The 15807-nt window shown below is 56.6% G+C and overlaps 1 protein-coding gene across 4 annotated transcripts in view; it reads left to right on the forward strand.

Moving 5' to 3' along the window:
- Positions 1-7503: 7503 nt before the first annotated feature.
- The window catches only part of GRIN1 (glutamate ionotropic receptor NMDA type subunit 1), a gene marked incomplete at both ends in the record, with an annotated part of 37959 nt that continues 29655 nt past the window's right edge, over positions 7504-15807 (forward strand). For all 4 annotated transcript variants that reach the window (XM_084272664.1, XM_084272665.1, XM_084272666.1 and 1 more), the window contains 2 exons: positions 7504-7761; positions 11196-11330. In XM_084272664.1, the coding sequence (XP_084128790.1) occupies positions 7504-7761; positions 11196-11330 (393 nt within the window). The remainder of the gene's footprint in view (positions 7762-11195; positions 11331-15807) is intronic.

Raw genomic sequence — 15807 nt, forward strand, 5'->3', positions numbered from 1 at the left:
GTTGACAAGCTTTCAGGAGTAAGAGCCCTTCCTCAAGAATAATTAGGAGTGTAATCTGGAACAAAGCAAAAATGTCTGCATGTTGGTCTGCTGCAACGAGCCTGTAATGGTGGCCACCTCATGGTGGCATGGAGTAAATCTCAAGGAGGTACAGAGAAAACACAGTGATCAGGAGCAAGGGACGACATGAATAGAACAGACTTGAAGTCTTGAAAATCAGATGGTGACTTTACCCATCCATTACCAGTCCCTGAACTTACTCTCTATCTAGCACTTTCCTTTTAAGGTCATATTTGATCCCATTTCCAAGTTGGAAGGAATTTATGAGTGGACAGAACTGGGTCAAGCCAGAGGGACATCAGAAAATGAAAGAGCAAATGGGAGAACCTGCACACACACAGGGCACGTGTGTCCTACCTGGCTCAACAGTGTGGGGAGGGGTGGAGTGGAGCACACCCCATCTGAGAAGGGAAAATGGAGTGCAATGCAGAGATTTCCTTCTCATTAACTTCCCTGGCAAAGCTGTGCAGTGGCCTCTGGGGAACTGTCCCAAGGCAGCTGGGAAACAGAAGAGGAGGAGGCTGGGACATTTGAAGCAGCAGTAAACGTTTCTGTAAATTATGTAAACTGAGCATAATTAAGCGTTGATGAGGTAATCGTGGCTTCTGCAAGCTATTACCTCTGTGGTTATTTTTAGGATATACTGAGGCTCTTTTGGCTGGTACATAGCAACCTCAGCTGTAGGAAAGCCTTTGCTTGGGGCTGGGAGTAGTACCGATGGTCACAGATGCTGCACTCACCATGGCCAGAACCCCAGTTTGAAAGGCTTTGGGATTTGTTGAACTTACCACCCAAGGCTGAAGTGCTTCCTGCCCCAGGTTTGACACAAGCAGGAGCAGTGTTCATGGTAGAGAGGATTCATCTCATTCCAGAGGTTTTCCAGAACTCTATGGAAAAACAAGTAGAGACATGGTGTTTAGCGAGTGTTAGAAATCCTGAGGCTGGCTGGGACTTTGTAGCACATCTCTGTGTTTCATCAGGGCTGGGACCTAAAGTGAAAGCTGAAATGGGAAGTAAAGGGTGATTGACAGGATTGCAGCAGGAAGACAAAGCCTTGGAGAACTGGGTTGTTGGCCACAAAGTCTCTCAATGACACTTTCACCGGATAGGAAGTCCTGCTTAAGACTTACTGTTTCTTTCCTGATGTGCTGACTAGTATCAATACCTTCAGGGAAGGAAACAAGATCAAGCCAGTGTTTTCTTTAAGCCCAGTGTTGTTTGGCCTTGTCTCATCATGTTTTGATTTGGTTTTGGGCTGGTTTCATAACATAACTTGTGCAATCAATGTTTTCATCTGTCCTTGGCAACAAGGTTTTGACCTCCAAGCAATCATCAATCACACATGACAGGAGGGCAGGGCTCTCCAGGGGGCTGTTTGCTGTCACATTCCTGTGCCCCAGGTCTTGCACTGGAGCCCTAACCCCCCAATTATCTGTTCTGGCATGTGTGGGAGCACACCCCAGCTCCACGCTCCAGCCTGCCCACTGCACATCAAGTGCAGAAGGTTTGGTGCCACTCAGCTCCTGCCCCTACATGCCATACTGACACCACGGGGCAGCTCTGGCTCTGTCTTGCTCTCCATCCTCCAAAGCTACTCCCGAGGCCATACATCTCCTATTCATCATGTTCAGAGCCTTTGAAAGCCCCATCTGGCAGGTTGGAAACAGCCCTTTAATTTCTCTGTTCTCCCAAAGTTGGGAGCGTTCACATTGAGCTGCACGGGCTGGGGGGGCCCTGGAGCTACTTAAACCTTTGCAAAGACATGAAAATCACCCATCAGCAGTGCTGAGGTGTCCTGGCCACGTTCCCTACAGAGGAGCAGATATGTGTTGGGTTGGAACAGCTCAGAGCTGGGTCCCAGGGTGTGAGGGCAGCTCTGAGCACCGTGGTGGGCTCCTGAGAGGGGGGCAGGGGTCTCAGGGATGCATGCAAAGGTGATCTGCTGGAGACATGCTTACTGCCTCCTCCCAAGGGAGGTTTGAGAGGTGTGGAGGTGGAAACTCCTGCATATGCCTGTACCCATAACTGAAGAAACTGTCCTGTCTTTGAGGACACCTGTAAGGTTCACAGGCCCCAGAGTGCCACATTTGTCACTGATCCCTTTTTCCTTCCTCCATGTCAGCTTTGTACCATCTCAAAGAGGTTGGATGTGCCCAGAGGTCTCACTTTCCACTTGACAGGGTGCAACAAGGTGGGTCCTCTGCCCACCAAGTAAGTTTGTCACCCTCAATCCAGTGAAGCTTGGACTCTGCTAGGGAGGCATGGCCACCTGGAGAAGCTCATATGGACCCTTTCCCAGGGAATTCAGTGCCTCCAGCATGACTTTCTTGAGCAAGGTGCTGTGCAGACACACACTTTGCAATGAGCAGGGCTGCAGTTTACTGGTGCAACATCAGATGCTGGTGTCACAGTGTTCCCAGGAAAACTAGAACTGGAAACTGGTTCCAGGTCCCTGGAAATGCCTTGGACAGCCCTGGATGCCAGCTCTGCCATGTGAAGCAAGGCAGCCACATCCCATCAGCAAGTTTCCTCCTGGACACCCATCCACCCTGTTGGATGCCCTTCAGCATGGTGAGCTCTGCACATTCAGGAGCATGAAGAGCTGCACAAGGGCTGATGTTCCTCAGCATGCTCCATCTGCAGCCACTCTGCACTGGTGACCACATTAGCTGGGCCAGCCTCCAGCATCCTCTGAGGTGAACACATGCAGAAAAACCCCCAAGCAGTGACTGATCTCTCTGAGGACCTTTCCAGACTCTGCTCTGCAGTAGTCCCAGGGGGGTGGAAGTCCCTCAGGACAAGTTGTCCCATCTCCTGGGACACAACGTGCAGGCAGCTGAAGCCCTGCCACCTCTTGGCTGGTTTTCCAGGAGAAAAGTTGGAATTTTGTCAAAACAGAAGTTTCCCTACAGAGCTTTTCAAACATGTGAATGCTGGTTTTCCCTTAGAAAATGAGTGCAGTGGAAATTCCCACCCACTCCAACTGCACACCTGACTGTGTTTCTGTGAGTGCTGTTCCTTCTGATCTCACCAAAGCTGTTCCTGTGTTTCTCACCATCTTCACCTCTGGCCATGGATATTCCATGTCCTATTCTCTTGCCAGTCACCTGAATATCTCCCTGCCCACTCAGGAACCTCTTGCTGTCCACAAGCCAGCCTACCTGCTTGCATCTTGGTTTAAGTTCCCCCAGCCTTGTGAATGCCCAGCTGCCTCGGCCAAAGGCCAGGCACTGGTGGCTGGTTGGACACAGGAGACACAGTGATGCAGTAACCCAGGAGGGAGACACTTGCCTCAATTCTCACCACTCAGCATAGGATGCTGCTGCAGCTCCTTTCTGTGATGACCAGGAGGTGACACACACTATGCTTGGGAGGGTGGCAAAGGGCCCTTGGAGTCCTAGATCTCATGCCCTTTGGGAAGAGCTGAGCAAAGACACCACAGATGCCCACAGCAGGCCAGTTTTGTGCTGCACTGATGCTGTACTGCCTGGTGACTCCAGGTTGGGCTGACTATCTCTTTGCTGAGAAAGCATTTAGGGAGAGCACAAGACCTGTACAGGAACTGCAGTCCATCCCAGGAATCATCTGGAAGAGCGGTGGAGTCAGGGCCAGAATGTGCAACAGCAACAGCTTGGTCCAAATGGCTGCTCAGACACCTTCTCCTTGGTCCCCATCCCACAGGTCCCTGCAGCACCCCCACCACAGAAATAATGGTGTTGGCCATCTTACCCTCTGTAGACATCAACCACTGCCTGTCAGTCAGGCTGGATGGCAGTCATGGTGACAAGGACATCCTCCTGTTCCATCCCAGCTGGTCACTATTGGAGACCACCTTTCTGATCAATGTTTCCACTGCACCTGCAGTCCTGTCCTAACCTGTTCTGTATCAAGCACCTCTCAAATCCTTTGGTGTCAGTAGGAATACCCCCACCCCACTGCAGTTACAGAATCACAGCATCACTGGGTTGGAAAAGACCTTTGAGATCATAGAGTCCATCTTGTCCTCTGCTAAACCATATCCCTGAGCACCTCATCTGCCCATCTGTTAAACACACCCAGGGATGGTGACTCAGCCCCTCCCTGGGCAGCCTGTGCCACAGCCCCACAACTCTGCCAGGGAAGAACTTTTCCCTCACATCTGCTCTGACCCTGCCCTGGCACAGCTTGAGCCCATTGCCCCTTGTCCCATCTCCTGTCCCCTGGCTGAAGAGACCATCGCCCACCTCTCTGCACCCTCCTGGCAGGGCAGTGGAGGTGGGGAGAAGGTCTCCCCTCAGCCTCTTTTTCTCCAGGCTGAGCACCCCCAGCTCCCTCAGCTGCTTCTCAGAGGATTTGTCCTCCAGCCCCTTCCCCAGCCTGGTTGCCCTTCTCTGGACTCACTCCAGGACCTCAATGTCCTTCTGATGGTGAGGAGCCCAGAACTGGACCCAGCACTCGAGGTGCAGCCTCACCAGTGCCCAGTACAGGGGCACAATCCCCTCCCCAGACCTACTGGCCACACTGGTTTTGATACAAGCCAAGATGCCATTGGCTTTCCTGGCCACCTGAGCACACTGCTGGCTCATGGTCAGTCGGCTGCCAACCAACACCCCCAGGTCCTTCTCTTCCTGACAGCTCTCCAGCCAGTCTCCCCCAAGCCTATAGAGCTGCTCAGGGTTGTTGTGTCCCATGTGCAGCCTCAGTAAACCTCGTCCAGTCAGTCTCAGCCCATCGGTCCAGCCTGTTCAGATCCCTCTGAAGAGCCTCCCTACCCTCAGGCAGATCAACACTTCCTCCCAGCTTAGTGTCATCTGCAAACTCACTGAGGGAACATTCGATCTCTTCATCCAGGGCACTGATGAAGATATTGAACAGGGCTGGACCCAGGACTGAGCCCTGGGGAACACCACTTGCAACCAGCCTCTAGCTGGATCAAGCTCTGCTAAATACAGTTTAGTTCTTCACAAACAACTGCTCTTTGGGCTCTGCCATGGCCACTCAGTATGTGTTTTACTGAGCTTTATAGTTTTTACCACGTCCTGTATGTGAGAAGCATTTCCACAGCCTGTGTCAGAGCTGTGCGGTTACTGCTATCAAAGAAGGACTCTGGCAGCTCCGTGATGACTGGCACAAATCACATATCCCCAGAGCCTCATTTCCTCTCCTATGCAATGCCACATTACCTTTTCCCTCACCAGGACCAATGCCTTACCCCAAGGCAGGTGAAATTTCCATATGGGTTCAGTGCTGCTCCCCTGAAGTCTCCAGGTTTTACACCGACTTACTTTGGCCATTGGAAGAATTACACCACAGGCAACGAGACACAATGCAAACACCAGTGCTGTAGAATCATAGAATCCCAGACTGGTCTGGGTTGGAAGGGACCCCAAGGAGCACAGAGCTCCAACCCCCTGCCACAGGCAGGGACACCAACCTCCAGGCCTGGATCTACACAAGGCTGCCCATGGCTCCATCCAACCTGGCCTTGAACACCCCCAGGGATGGGGCACCCACCCCCTCTCTGGGCAGCCTGTTCCAGCCCCTCACCACTCTCTCTGTAAAGAACTTACCCCCTAGCATCCAATTTAACCCTTCCCTCCTTTAGCTTCACTCCATCCCTCTTGTCCAGCCATTGTCTGCCCTTTTAAAAATAGAAGGGTTCTTCAAACACTCAGACTGTGGGGGCTGACACAGACCCAACCCCTGAGCTCTTTTCCATGCCCAGAGGAGCAGGAGTGACACAATGACACTGAAAAGGGCAAAGTGTGACAGGAAATCTGTGCTAACAGCACAGCAGGATGGGGTCCAGAGCACCACACAGAGCCCTGCAAGAGTTAAGGCCCGGTGAGGCCTTTCTCCTCCTCTCACCAGTGCGCTGTAACCTCCATGGGCCTTGTTGCTTGGCCAAGCAGTCGTCTGCATCGCCTCTGAGGGGGTCTGCTGGCGGGAGGGTGCAGTGTGGCACACAAGGCCCTCACCCGCTGAAGGCCTGCGCGTTACGCAACGGCCATTTTGCCTCAGCAGCTTCCGAGTGCGTGTGGGCAACGTGGGACCCAGGCAAAATGGTTTCCATGGCAACCCGCACTTCAGAGATGCCAGCGAGAAAAATTTGCGTTGGGGGAGAAAAAATTCTCATTGAATTCACGTTGCAGGCGAGCAGAGAGGGGGCTGCAGCAGCACCCCAGCGATGGCTGAGGTAAAAATATCGCCGGTGATTTTTCTACCGCAGCGCTCAGCCTGCTCCCCTCCTTGGCTGGCATGCAGCAGGCTGGGGGATGGCAACACCCTCCTGCTACCTGCAACCCTTTTGTGGGGTTTTTTTCCCCCCAAAAGGATGTAGTGGCAGCTCTGGTGAGTCATTTGCCACCTCACTCCTCTGGCCCGGGACAAGGAGAGATGTGGTCCATGAGAGAGACTTGGTGCCATTCAGTGATGGAGCTGGATGGTCCTCCAGATGTTTGCTACCAGCTGCTGTGCCTCTGCTTTCTTTGGGGGAGGCTAATGGTGGCCCAGGGACAGGTAGATAAAGAGAACCCCAAGAAGTGTCCTCAGCAGATGAACCTTAAGGTTATATCCCAGAAACATGGTGAATTTAATGGAGGAAAATGGCTGGTTGCCCTGTGAGCTAATGTCTGGAGGAGTGGTGGCTCTGTCTGGAGGGACAGAATGAAGCCAAGGAAGCAGGCTGAGAGTCTGCTTAGCATCTCTGCCCAAGATGGGTACTGACTAAGGGTGGGTTCACCAGCACTGGGGTGAGCACAGCCCCCGCCGGCTCCCGTGCCTCGGGCAGCCCTCCCAGCCAGCGGGGGGTCAGTGTGCTGGGCAGAGATGCTGCGGAGCTGGGAGCACTTGCTCCAGACCCTGCTGTACCTCCAGCCTGGTGTGGCTGTGCCCGGGGAAGAGGCTCGTTGCCCCCACGAGCGACGGTGCCTCCCGAAGCGGCAGCGGGAGGAGTGGACGGGCTGGCTGCCGGGACACCGCTGTGTCGCCACCAGAACCTCAGCCCCCGACAAGCCGGTCAACCCCCCCCACCACCACCACCACCACCCTGCCGCGCGGGACCGCGACCCCCCTCCCGCAGCATCCCGCCCCGCTCCCCACCACGGGCAGCGAGACCCGCGGGGTGCGTGTGGGGGCGTGTGTGCGTGTGCAGCCCACCCGCGGCACCCCCGCTCCGCCGGGCGGGGCTCTGCCGCAGCGCCCGGGGCCGGCGGGGGTCCCGCCGCGCTCCGCTGGGGGCCGGGGGCGGGCCGGGGGAGGGGGGGGAGGGCGCTGCGGCAGCGCGGGGCCGGCGGAGCGGGAGGAGCCGGCGGCGGGCGGAGCGGCGCGGGCGGTTCAGCACCGCGGAGAGCGCCGAGCCGCGCCGGGCCGGGCCCCGCGTGGGGCCGCGCTGAGCGGGACGGGCGGCCCCTGTGCGGCGGGGGGCGGGCGGGGGGGACCCGGCGGGGTCCGGGCCGCCCGTGGATGAGCACCATGAGGCTGCTGCTGCTCGCCCTGCTCTTCTCCTCTTCTTTCGCCCGCGCCGGCTGCGACCCCAAGATCGTCAACATCGGCGCGGTGCTGAGCACCAAGAAACACGAGCAGATCTTCCGCGAGGCGGTGAACCAGGCCAACAAGCGCCACGGCACCTGGAAGCTCCAGCTCAACGCCACCTCGGTCACGCACAAGCCCAACGCCATCCAGATGGCCCTCTCCGTCTGCGAGGACCTCATCTCCAGCCAGGTACCCCGGGACGGCGACACCCCCCCTCACCTCCGCCCCCTCCCCTCGTCCCCCGCCGCCGCCGCCGGGAACCCCCCGACCCGTTCCCAGAGGGCACCGAGCTGCCCCCCCCCACCCTCCCACCCCGCTCCCGCAGCGACCCCGGCCCCGCGGCGCGGCCACCCCCCATCCCCATCCCCATCCCCATCTCCCGGCCGCTCCCGGAGCTCGGGGCGGGCAGAGCCGCGGCTGGCGGGGTCCTGCCCCGGGGCCCGGGGCGCCGCTGCCCGCATTGCAGCCTTTATGTAAGCGCGGCCGGGCTGCCCCGCACACACACGGGGCGCACACGGGCTCACACGCACGGAGCCGTGTGCAGGCACGGCCACGCGTGCAGACAGCAACATGCGTGCACACAGGCACCGCACACAGGGGCACACACCATGGGCACACACAGGGGCACACGCCATGGGCACACACCATGGGCACACAAAGGGGCACACACACAGGCACACACCATGGGCACACACAGGGGCACACGCCATGGGCACACACCATGGGCACACGCCATGAGCACACGCCATGGGCACACACAGGGACACAAGCCATGGGCACACACCACAGGCACACACCATGGGCACACACAGGGGCACACACCATGGGCACACACCATGGGCACACGCCATGGGCACACACAGGGGCACATGCCATGGGCACATACCACAGGCACATGCCATGGGCACATGCCATGGGCACACATGGGCACCCACACACTGTGCTGGGCTTGTGCCAGGGCCCCACCATGCACACACACACACACGGTGTGCTCACACATCACTGTGGGGAATGCCCGTGGGCTGCGCTGCACACACACACACACACACACACACAATGCACACACGTGTTGCTGTGCAAACACAGGTGCACACACAACACTGCATGTCTACACCCACACCGGTGTGCAAACACATTGGTGCACACACACACTGTGCCTTGTGTGTACACGCATCCCTGTGCACACACTGCACCCGGTACACACACACACACAGAGCCACACACACCCCACACACACACCAGGCACACACACACGTTTCAGTACATATATTCCCCCCCCCTGCACAGTCCCCTCTGTCACACTCGGCTGACTGTGCACCACAGCTGCACAACGCCTGTCGCACGCAGCACCACGGACACCTCCCGGCACACAAGCACACCCACTGCCACACACACACGGGAGACAGGCAGACACCGCTGGAGGTCACAGACACACGTATGCAGCGTGTGCACACCCACACAGGCATGGAGAGCCATGGCACAGGGCATGCTGTGCACACACGCCTGCACACAGGAGCACGGTGTGCTTCTCCCTCCTGTCTACATGGGTCGGTCTCAGCACACACAAGGGAGCAATCCAAATCTGCAGCAGAGGTGGGGGCACCCAGGCTGCACCCCAGCCTCTCTGTTGTCCCTGTGTGTGCTCTGGGTGCTGAACCCAGCTAACCAGCCTCTTTCTCCCTAATCAGGGCCATCAGGTGGGCAGAGACACACACACACACACACACACACATTCTAATGCCCTCACCAGGGAGACTTGCACATGCCAACACCATCCAAATGCACATGCACACAACCTGCACACCCAGGCACACACAAAGCCAGGGAGGGGGGAGGGAGTTGGAGGGGCCAGAGGTTCACAGCGGGGCAGAGCCGACATGTTCGCAGCTCAGCTTCCCAATGTGGAGATGGAGGATGGCTGGAGATATCCCTGGGGATGCTGGAAGAGCTGGGCAGGAAGCGCAATGCAGGCTGTAAAAGATATCTGCTGCCTGGCCTGGAGCAGGGAGAAGGCTCAGCCGGGTCCCTCACTGAGCCCAGGCTCCATTTCAGCAAGCCTGGCTGATGGACGCCTGTGCCCATGCTCTGGATGTGTCCATGCCACCTCTAAGCATTGTCCCCATGCCAAACCCACGGAGCCCAGAGCCAGTGCAGGGCTGCAGGTGCTGGCACGTCCCTGTGTAAGCAGTGGGATGTGGGGGGCAGATAAGCTAGAGTGCAGAGGGGGCTGAGGGTGCTGGGGGTCAGGGTGCTGGGGATGGCTGTGCTGTCCCAACACCCAGAGGTTCTCCCAGCACGGGGTACAGCCACCCTCAGTCCTTGCTGGCTGGCATTGTGCCTGGGGAGGGCTGCAAGGCAGAGGAGGAGCTGGGAGCCCAGGCGTGCAAAATGGCTCCTGTTGGTCAGCTGCTGTGCTGAGCAGAGCAGCCCTCACCCCTCACAGCCCCCCACCTCTCACCCCCAGCGCTGGGTCCACCCCAAGGCCCGTGCCCACCCCTTGTGTGGGCACCAGGCACCTCTGCACAGGGCACTCCCCTCTTCTTGCCTCCCCAGGTGACCTCCCCAGCCCCTTCCCCAGTAATCCCTCCCTTTTCCCATAATGCAGGCTCCAAGCCCTTCCCCAGCCAGCTCTGCACCCTCAGCTTGCTCCCACACAACACCAGGCAGGATCTTCCCTGCTTCTCACCCTACCCAGCCTCCAGGTCCCCTTCCCCAGGCATCCCCCTTTCTCCTCTCCCATCCAAGCAATCTGACCCTCCAGCTTGGGTGCAGAGCATGTCCCGGGGCTCTGGCAGATGCTTGGAGGAGGGAGAAGTGTTATTTCCTCCCAGACATCAAAGTCTTTGCGCCAATTCACCCTAGTTGGAATGCTGTCACCAGCTGGGGACTTTCCTTGAGCCAGGAAAGGGCATCAGTGTAACAAAAGGCTCCCCAGAGACCACTCAGCTCCTACCTTTGCATCTGATCCTGCTGGAGACACCATCCCAGCCCTGCAATAGCAGCAGGATCTCACCAAGATCCTCCTTCCCCATTTCAGTGTAACCCAGATTCCCTGCTCCCCATCACCTCAGTGCACTGCAGGCAGATCCCAGCTCCTGCCCCCCGCTGCCCCCCACCCCACCCCCCCAGCTTTCTCCCTTCCCTCCACGCTCGGGGCCAGATGGCTGCTTTGCTCCCTGCTCTGCGCTGCTTCTCCTGCCTGGAGTCCCAGCTGACCACTTTGTTTGTAATAGCCCTCGGAGGGGAATTACAACCCAGTATTAAATGTGTGGTTAAAGAAATCGCATTACACAGTGTGGCTGTGAGGGAGACGTTTCCCTTTAATCTGTAATCCATGGAAGTTATTAGTTTAGCGAGCGGAGCGGCTGGGCACGGCGTTGCCATTAAGATATAACCCTGAGCAGAGCCATCTCCTCCACACAGCCTGCAGCCCAAGCCCCAGCACAGCACCCCTGGCTCCCCCAGTGCCATCCTTCCTCCCCTGCTCCCAGGTATTCCCAAAGCCATTCTGTGAGTGTGGGGCTGTGGATGCAGCAGAAAGGGAAGGAAGGGAAAATAAATCACGCTCCCTGGCCCACCTGCTCCTGTGAAATAATGTTTGTGTCGTGTATCCTGTCCTACAGGTCTATGCAATATTAGTTAGCCACCCTCCTGCTCCCAACGACCACCTAACACCAACACCCGTATCATACACCGCTGGCTTCTACAGGATCCCTGTCATTGGTCTGACAACACGCATGTCTATATACTCTGATAAGGTAACTGCTGCATGCTTCTAGTACCTCATCCGCGTGGTGTGAATCCAGAGTGCCTGTCAGGAGGGTTCATGATGTCTACACTGCCCTGCCTATCTATCTGTCTGTCTGTCTGTCTGTCTGCCCATCCTCGCCAGTGAAGCCTGCAACCCCCCTCCCTCTCTCTCCCCCATTCCCCAGTAGATGATTTTTTCGCAGCTGCCAGTGCTGACCTACATAGTGCAGGATGATTCCTGCAGCGCTTCCCTGCCAGGCTGCTGGGCTCACTGCTCTCCAGCCAAGGCAAATGCCCAAAGTAGCTCCTGCCCTGCTCACTAGTGATGTACATTGAGATCCTGGGTGCTGGAGGCTCGCTGGGTGGGGGGCTAGAGGGGGCTGCGGAGGGGCAGGAAGGTCCTAGTGAAGCCTGTACATCAGGCAGGAACTCTCTGGGGCTTGAAGGTTGTTTGGCTGCATCCCCTTCTCTGGGTTTATGTGCTGTTGGTATCAGAGGTAATAGAATTGACTGTTGAGTTATCCTGAGCCTTTTGATGACATTCACACTGGCCAGCCCTCAAGAAAGATGTTCAGATTCCAGTGTCTCAAACCACTATCTGCTGTCCCCGTGGAAACATGGTGACTTTCCGTATGGATAAGGTCCTGCTGTGTGCAGGGCATGGGGGCAATGCCCTGGCAAAGACACTTGGGGATTAGCAAAAGCAAAAGGCAGAGCACCTGCCAGTGCAACCACGGTGCAGGTTTCCATCCAGGTGCCTGAGCTCGGTGGGTGAGCTCGAGCTGCTTTTGAAGCACGAATTGGCCTTTACTTGGAAAATGTGAATATTCACAAATGCAAATGTTCAGTGCAAAAATAGTCACTCCACCCACATGCTAAATGAAGTCAAATTTCAGGAGGGAGGAGCAGAGCTCCCTGAGATGCAGCCTGCGGGACTGCTCGCTGGAGCAGCATCTCCCCGAGACAGAACCATGGTGGAGAACCAGCAAGCTGGGACCACAGTGGTGAGAGCAACGGTGGCTGCCAGGGGCTGGGGACCCAGACACTCTGGCTGGGTCCTGCCAGGCCCCGTTAGCAGAAAAAGGGGGGATGACAGAGCTGGGAGACCACAGGGGAGGACAGGCAGCAGGTAGAAAATGCCCAGGGGAAATCTGTTTCATGCTGCCATGGGGAGGAGACAGATCCAATCAGGCATGTCACCAAGAGGGACCTCATCACAGAGCACACAATGGCAGGGAGAGGAGACCATGCTTCAGCTGGTTATTTTACCTATTTAAACAAGTTTTCTGCAAAAGTGGCTCATAAAACCCACCAGGCTCACTTCAGAGATGGAGGAGCAACCCAGTGCTGGAATCACAGAATCAGGGAATACTTTGGGTTGGAAGGGACCTCAAAGTCTCAACCCCCTCCCAGCCCAGGGTGCCCAAAGCTCCATTTAACCTGGCCTTGAACCCAACCAGGGTTCCCCTCTCTGGGGACCCTGTGCCAGGGTCTCACCCCCATCAGAGTAAAGAATTTCTTCCTAAGGTCTAACCTAACCCTGCCCTCCTTCAGCTTGAGGCCATCGCCCCTTGTCCTGTCCCTGCACTCCCTGGTGACCAGTTGCCGGGTGGCAACCCACTTCAGCAGCAGGGAGTTGGTCCCCAGTGAGTATTTGGGGGTGCTGGGCAGGTGCAGGGCTGTGGGATGCACTCACCCAGAGGGACTCAGCAGGGAGGCCAGGCTGCATGTTTTGCCCCTCCAAGCACCCTGCCTGCCCAGCCTCCTGGCCAACCTCCCTCCCAGCAAGGCCTCCCAGGGCTGGAGGACTTTGAGCTCTATGTGGAGGGGGAGATGCAGGCAGGAGATGGGGCAAAGGCAGGGACTGCACAGGTAGAGGAGCAAGGGCATCAAGAAGAGGATTGGCAGGGGCTGGAGGGGATGGCAAAGCCGGGGGTGGAGGACAGGAGAGCGAAGGGGGTGGAAGGCTTGGGACAGGGTGGTGCAGGGCTCTGCACACCCTTGGCAGGGCAGGCTGGTTGGTGCAATGTGGGGACATTCAGCTCTTTCCCTTTTTGGTTTCCAGTGATCAGCTTGCCTTTTTATTTTTTTTTTTTTAATTCAGGAAATTATATCTTTCAGCTTAGTTTCTATGGAAACAAGCTTGTAAGATCATTTTCTGTGTATACCCCCTGATTGGTTTTGAAGGCATCAGCCAGTTTTAGCTAAATTTCACAGGGGGTTGAAGTCTCAGAGTTAATTATGGTCCTCTCAAGGCTAAACTGCCAGGCAGAGAAAAGGCGTGGGCCTCAGCACACAGGTTTGCCCAGTACCTTTTGATGCTCTCAGAGAATCTCCAGTTGAGCACAGCAGTCTGCAAGCTGTAGCCAGTCATTCAACAAAGAGAGACATGGGAAGCAAGCTTTATTGCTCCCAGTATTCACAGAACTATTTGTTCTGGAAGCAGTATTGCACCTATCAAGCTGAGAATTCTGGCTTGGCAGCCTTTGCTTGGCCTCCTTGTGCCTACATCTTATGAAATCATTACCTGTTTCTTCACCAAGACCCTCATGTTGTTCAGTAGAGTCCTGCTTGCACGGTGAGGGGGTCCCTGAAACCCCAGTCACCTCAGAGTGAGGTGAGCAGGGAGCTGCAGGAGATAGGAGGGTCTTACAGTGAAGACAACAGAGTGGTGCTCACTGCTGTGGCTGGTGTCTGTCACTGTGGTGAGCCCTCCATGGAGTCCTCTTGGGCATTGCTAAAATCATGCTCAGACCTCATGCTGGGCCCCCTGAACAGACACGTGGGGCTGTTGCTTTAGTGCTTCTGCCCCTGTGTGTCACCAGGGGGTTTTGTATCTCCTTTGCATCTCAGCCTAAAAGATGACGTTGACATCTCAACAATAGGACAGTAGGAGATGGCACAGGGAGCGTGAGCCAAGCTCATGGGGAGCTGGCCTGGTGCTGCTCAGCACCCCCACAAGGGGCCACACTTACGTGATGGGGACCAGCGGATGTGCTGGGTGCCCAAGGTGCTGAGCTCCCCTGGGGTGCTGAGCTCCCCCAGCCACCTCCCCAGAGAGGGGGTGTCTCTCTGGTGGAGGATCAGGGTGGATCTTAACTGAGACTGGCTCTGCTGCTGCAGGAGATGGAAAATGGAGTTTACCCAGCCTGGTTCTGGGAGAGAGTCTGTGTCTCCTCATCTCCTTCCAGCCTGGCCTGGGGATGGCTTTTCCCTCTGGTTCCTCATCTCAGCATAACCACTCCATGCCCTTACCAGGGTTATGGCACTGCGAGGGGGGTGTTTGTTACTGGTCTCACTGGCAACCAGTGCACAGCAGAAGCAGCGTTAGTCAGTGTGGGAGCTGCACTGAGAGTGGGGGGATAGCGATTCCCCTTGGCTCGGGTCAGGATCCTTCACTGGCACCTGCAAGAAGCCACTGGAGAACCCGGTTAACCCAACATGGGGATGTTTACCCCAGGAGTGGGTTTCACAGCCGCCACTGAGCAGCACAGCTGTTGGCAGGGCAGCCTGCAGTGTGTGGACTCTGCCTGCTGGAGCCTGCGATGGTGGTGGTGACAGAGCCCACCCACCCCAGCAGAGAAGAGCTCGTCACAGCTCTGAGGATTCCAGCTGGGAGGAGGACAGAGCAGCCCCACCACCCCACAAAGCTGCTGCTGCAGTGTCAGGCCATTCCTCAGGGACTGACAGGTCCTTCCCTGCACACGTTGCAGGGAAAGACAGGCAATGCATTTGCACCTGAGCTCCCCATATATCCCCTCCCCAAATCCCTCCCTGCACACATCTCAGCTGTTGCAGACTTACCTCAGCTCCCTCCCACATTGGCAGCTCTCATGCAGGGTAGTGGGCAGGCTGCTTTCTGGTGGGACTCTGCAGCACACGTGCTAGCTGGTGGTCACAGAGCAGGGGCAGAGCAGGCAGTGGGGAAGCTGGCCAAGGCTTCTTTTTTGTATCCAGATGAGGATTTTTACTAAACTCTCAAGAACTTATGTAGTGGCATCTCCATCAATCTCCTTGAAGCATCCCAGGCAGCTCAGGTTTGGAGTGCATTGCTAGGAGGGGGATGGACCATGTGCTCTCCATAGGTAATGCACATTGTTTCCTACATATGCCTGTGTAGGAAAAATCACTCTACCAGCCATGGACCGTGAGTTGTGATGAGCCCTTGGGTAGACAGAGGTAAAGAAGATAGCAGTCCTTTCACCCATGGACCTGTACATGGTCCTTACGTGGACACACATCTGTCTGGTGGCCCCACAGCTGCACACTCCCTCTACATGTGCACATACCCTCTGTGCACAGGCTCTGTCAATAAGTGCCCACATGTGCACCCTCCCCCAGGCCACACGCAGACTGTTCAAGCACCCAGGCACACTCCCTGTGTCTGTGTACTCACACTTGTACTTACAGAGTCCTTGCCTTCACACCTGCGCACACACACACACACACACACACACTTGGCCAAGCCAGAGCCCCTAACAACGT

This window comes from Gallinula chloropus, assembly GCF_964237585.1.
Source record: "Gallinula chloropus genome assembly, chromosome: 18".
Classification (NCBI taxonomy): Eukaryota; Metazoa; Chordata; class Aves; order Gruiformes; family Rallidae; genus Gallinula; species Gallinula chloropus.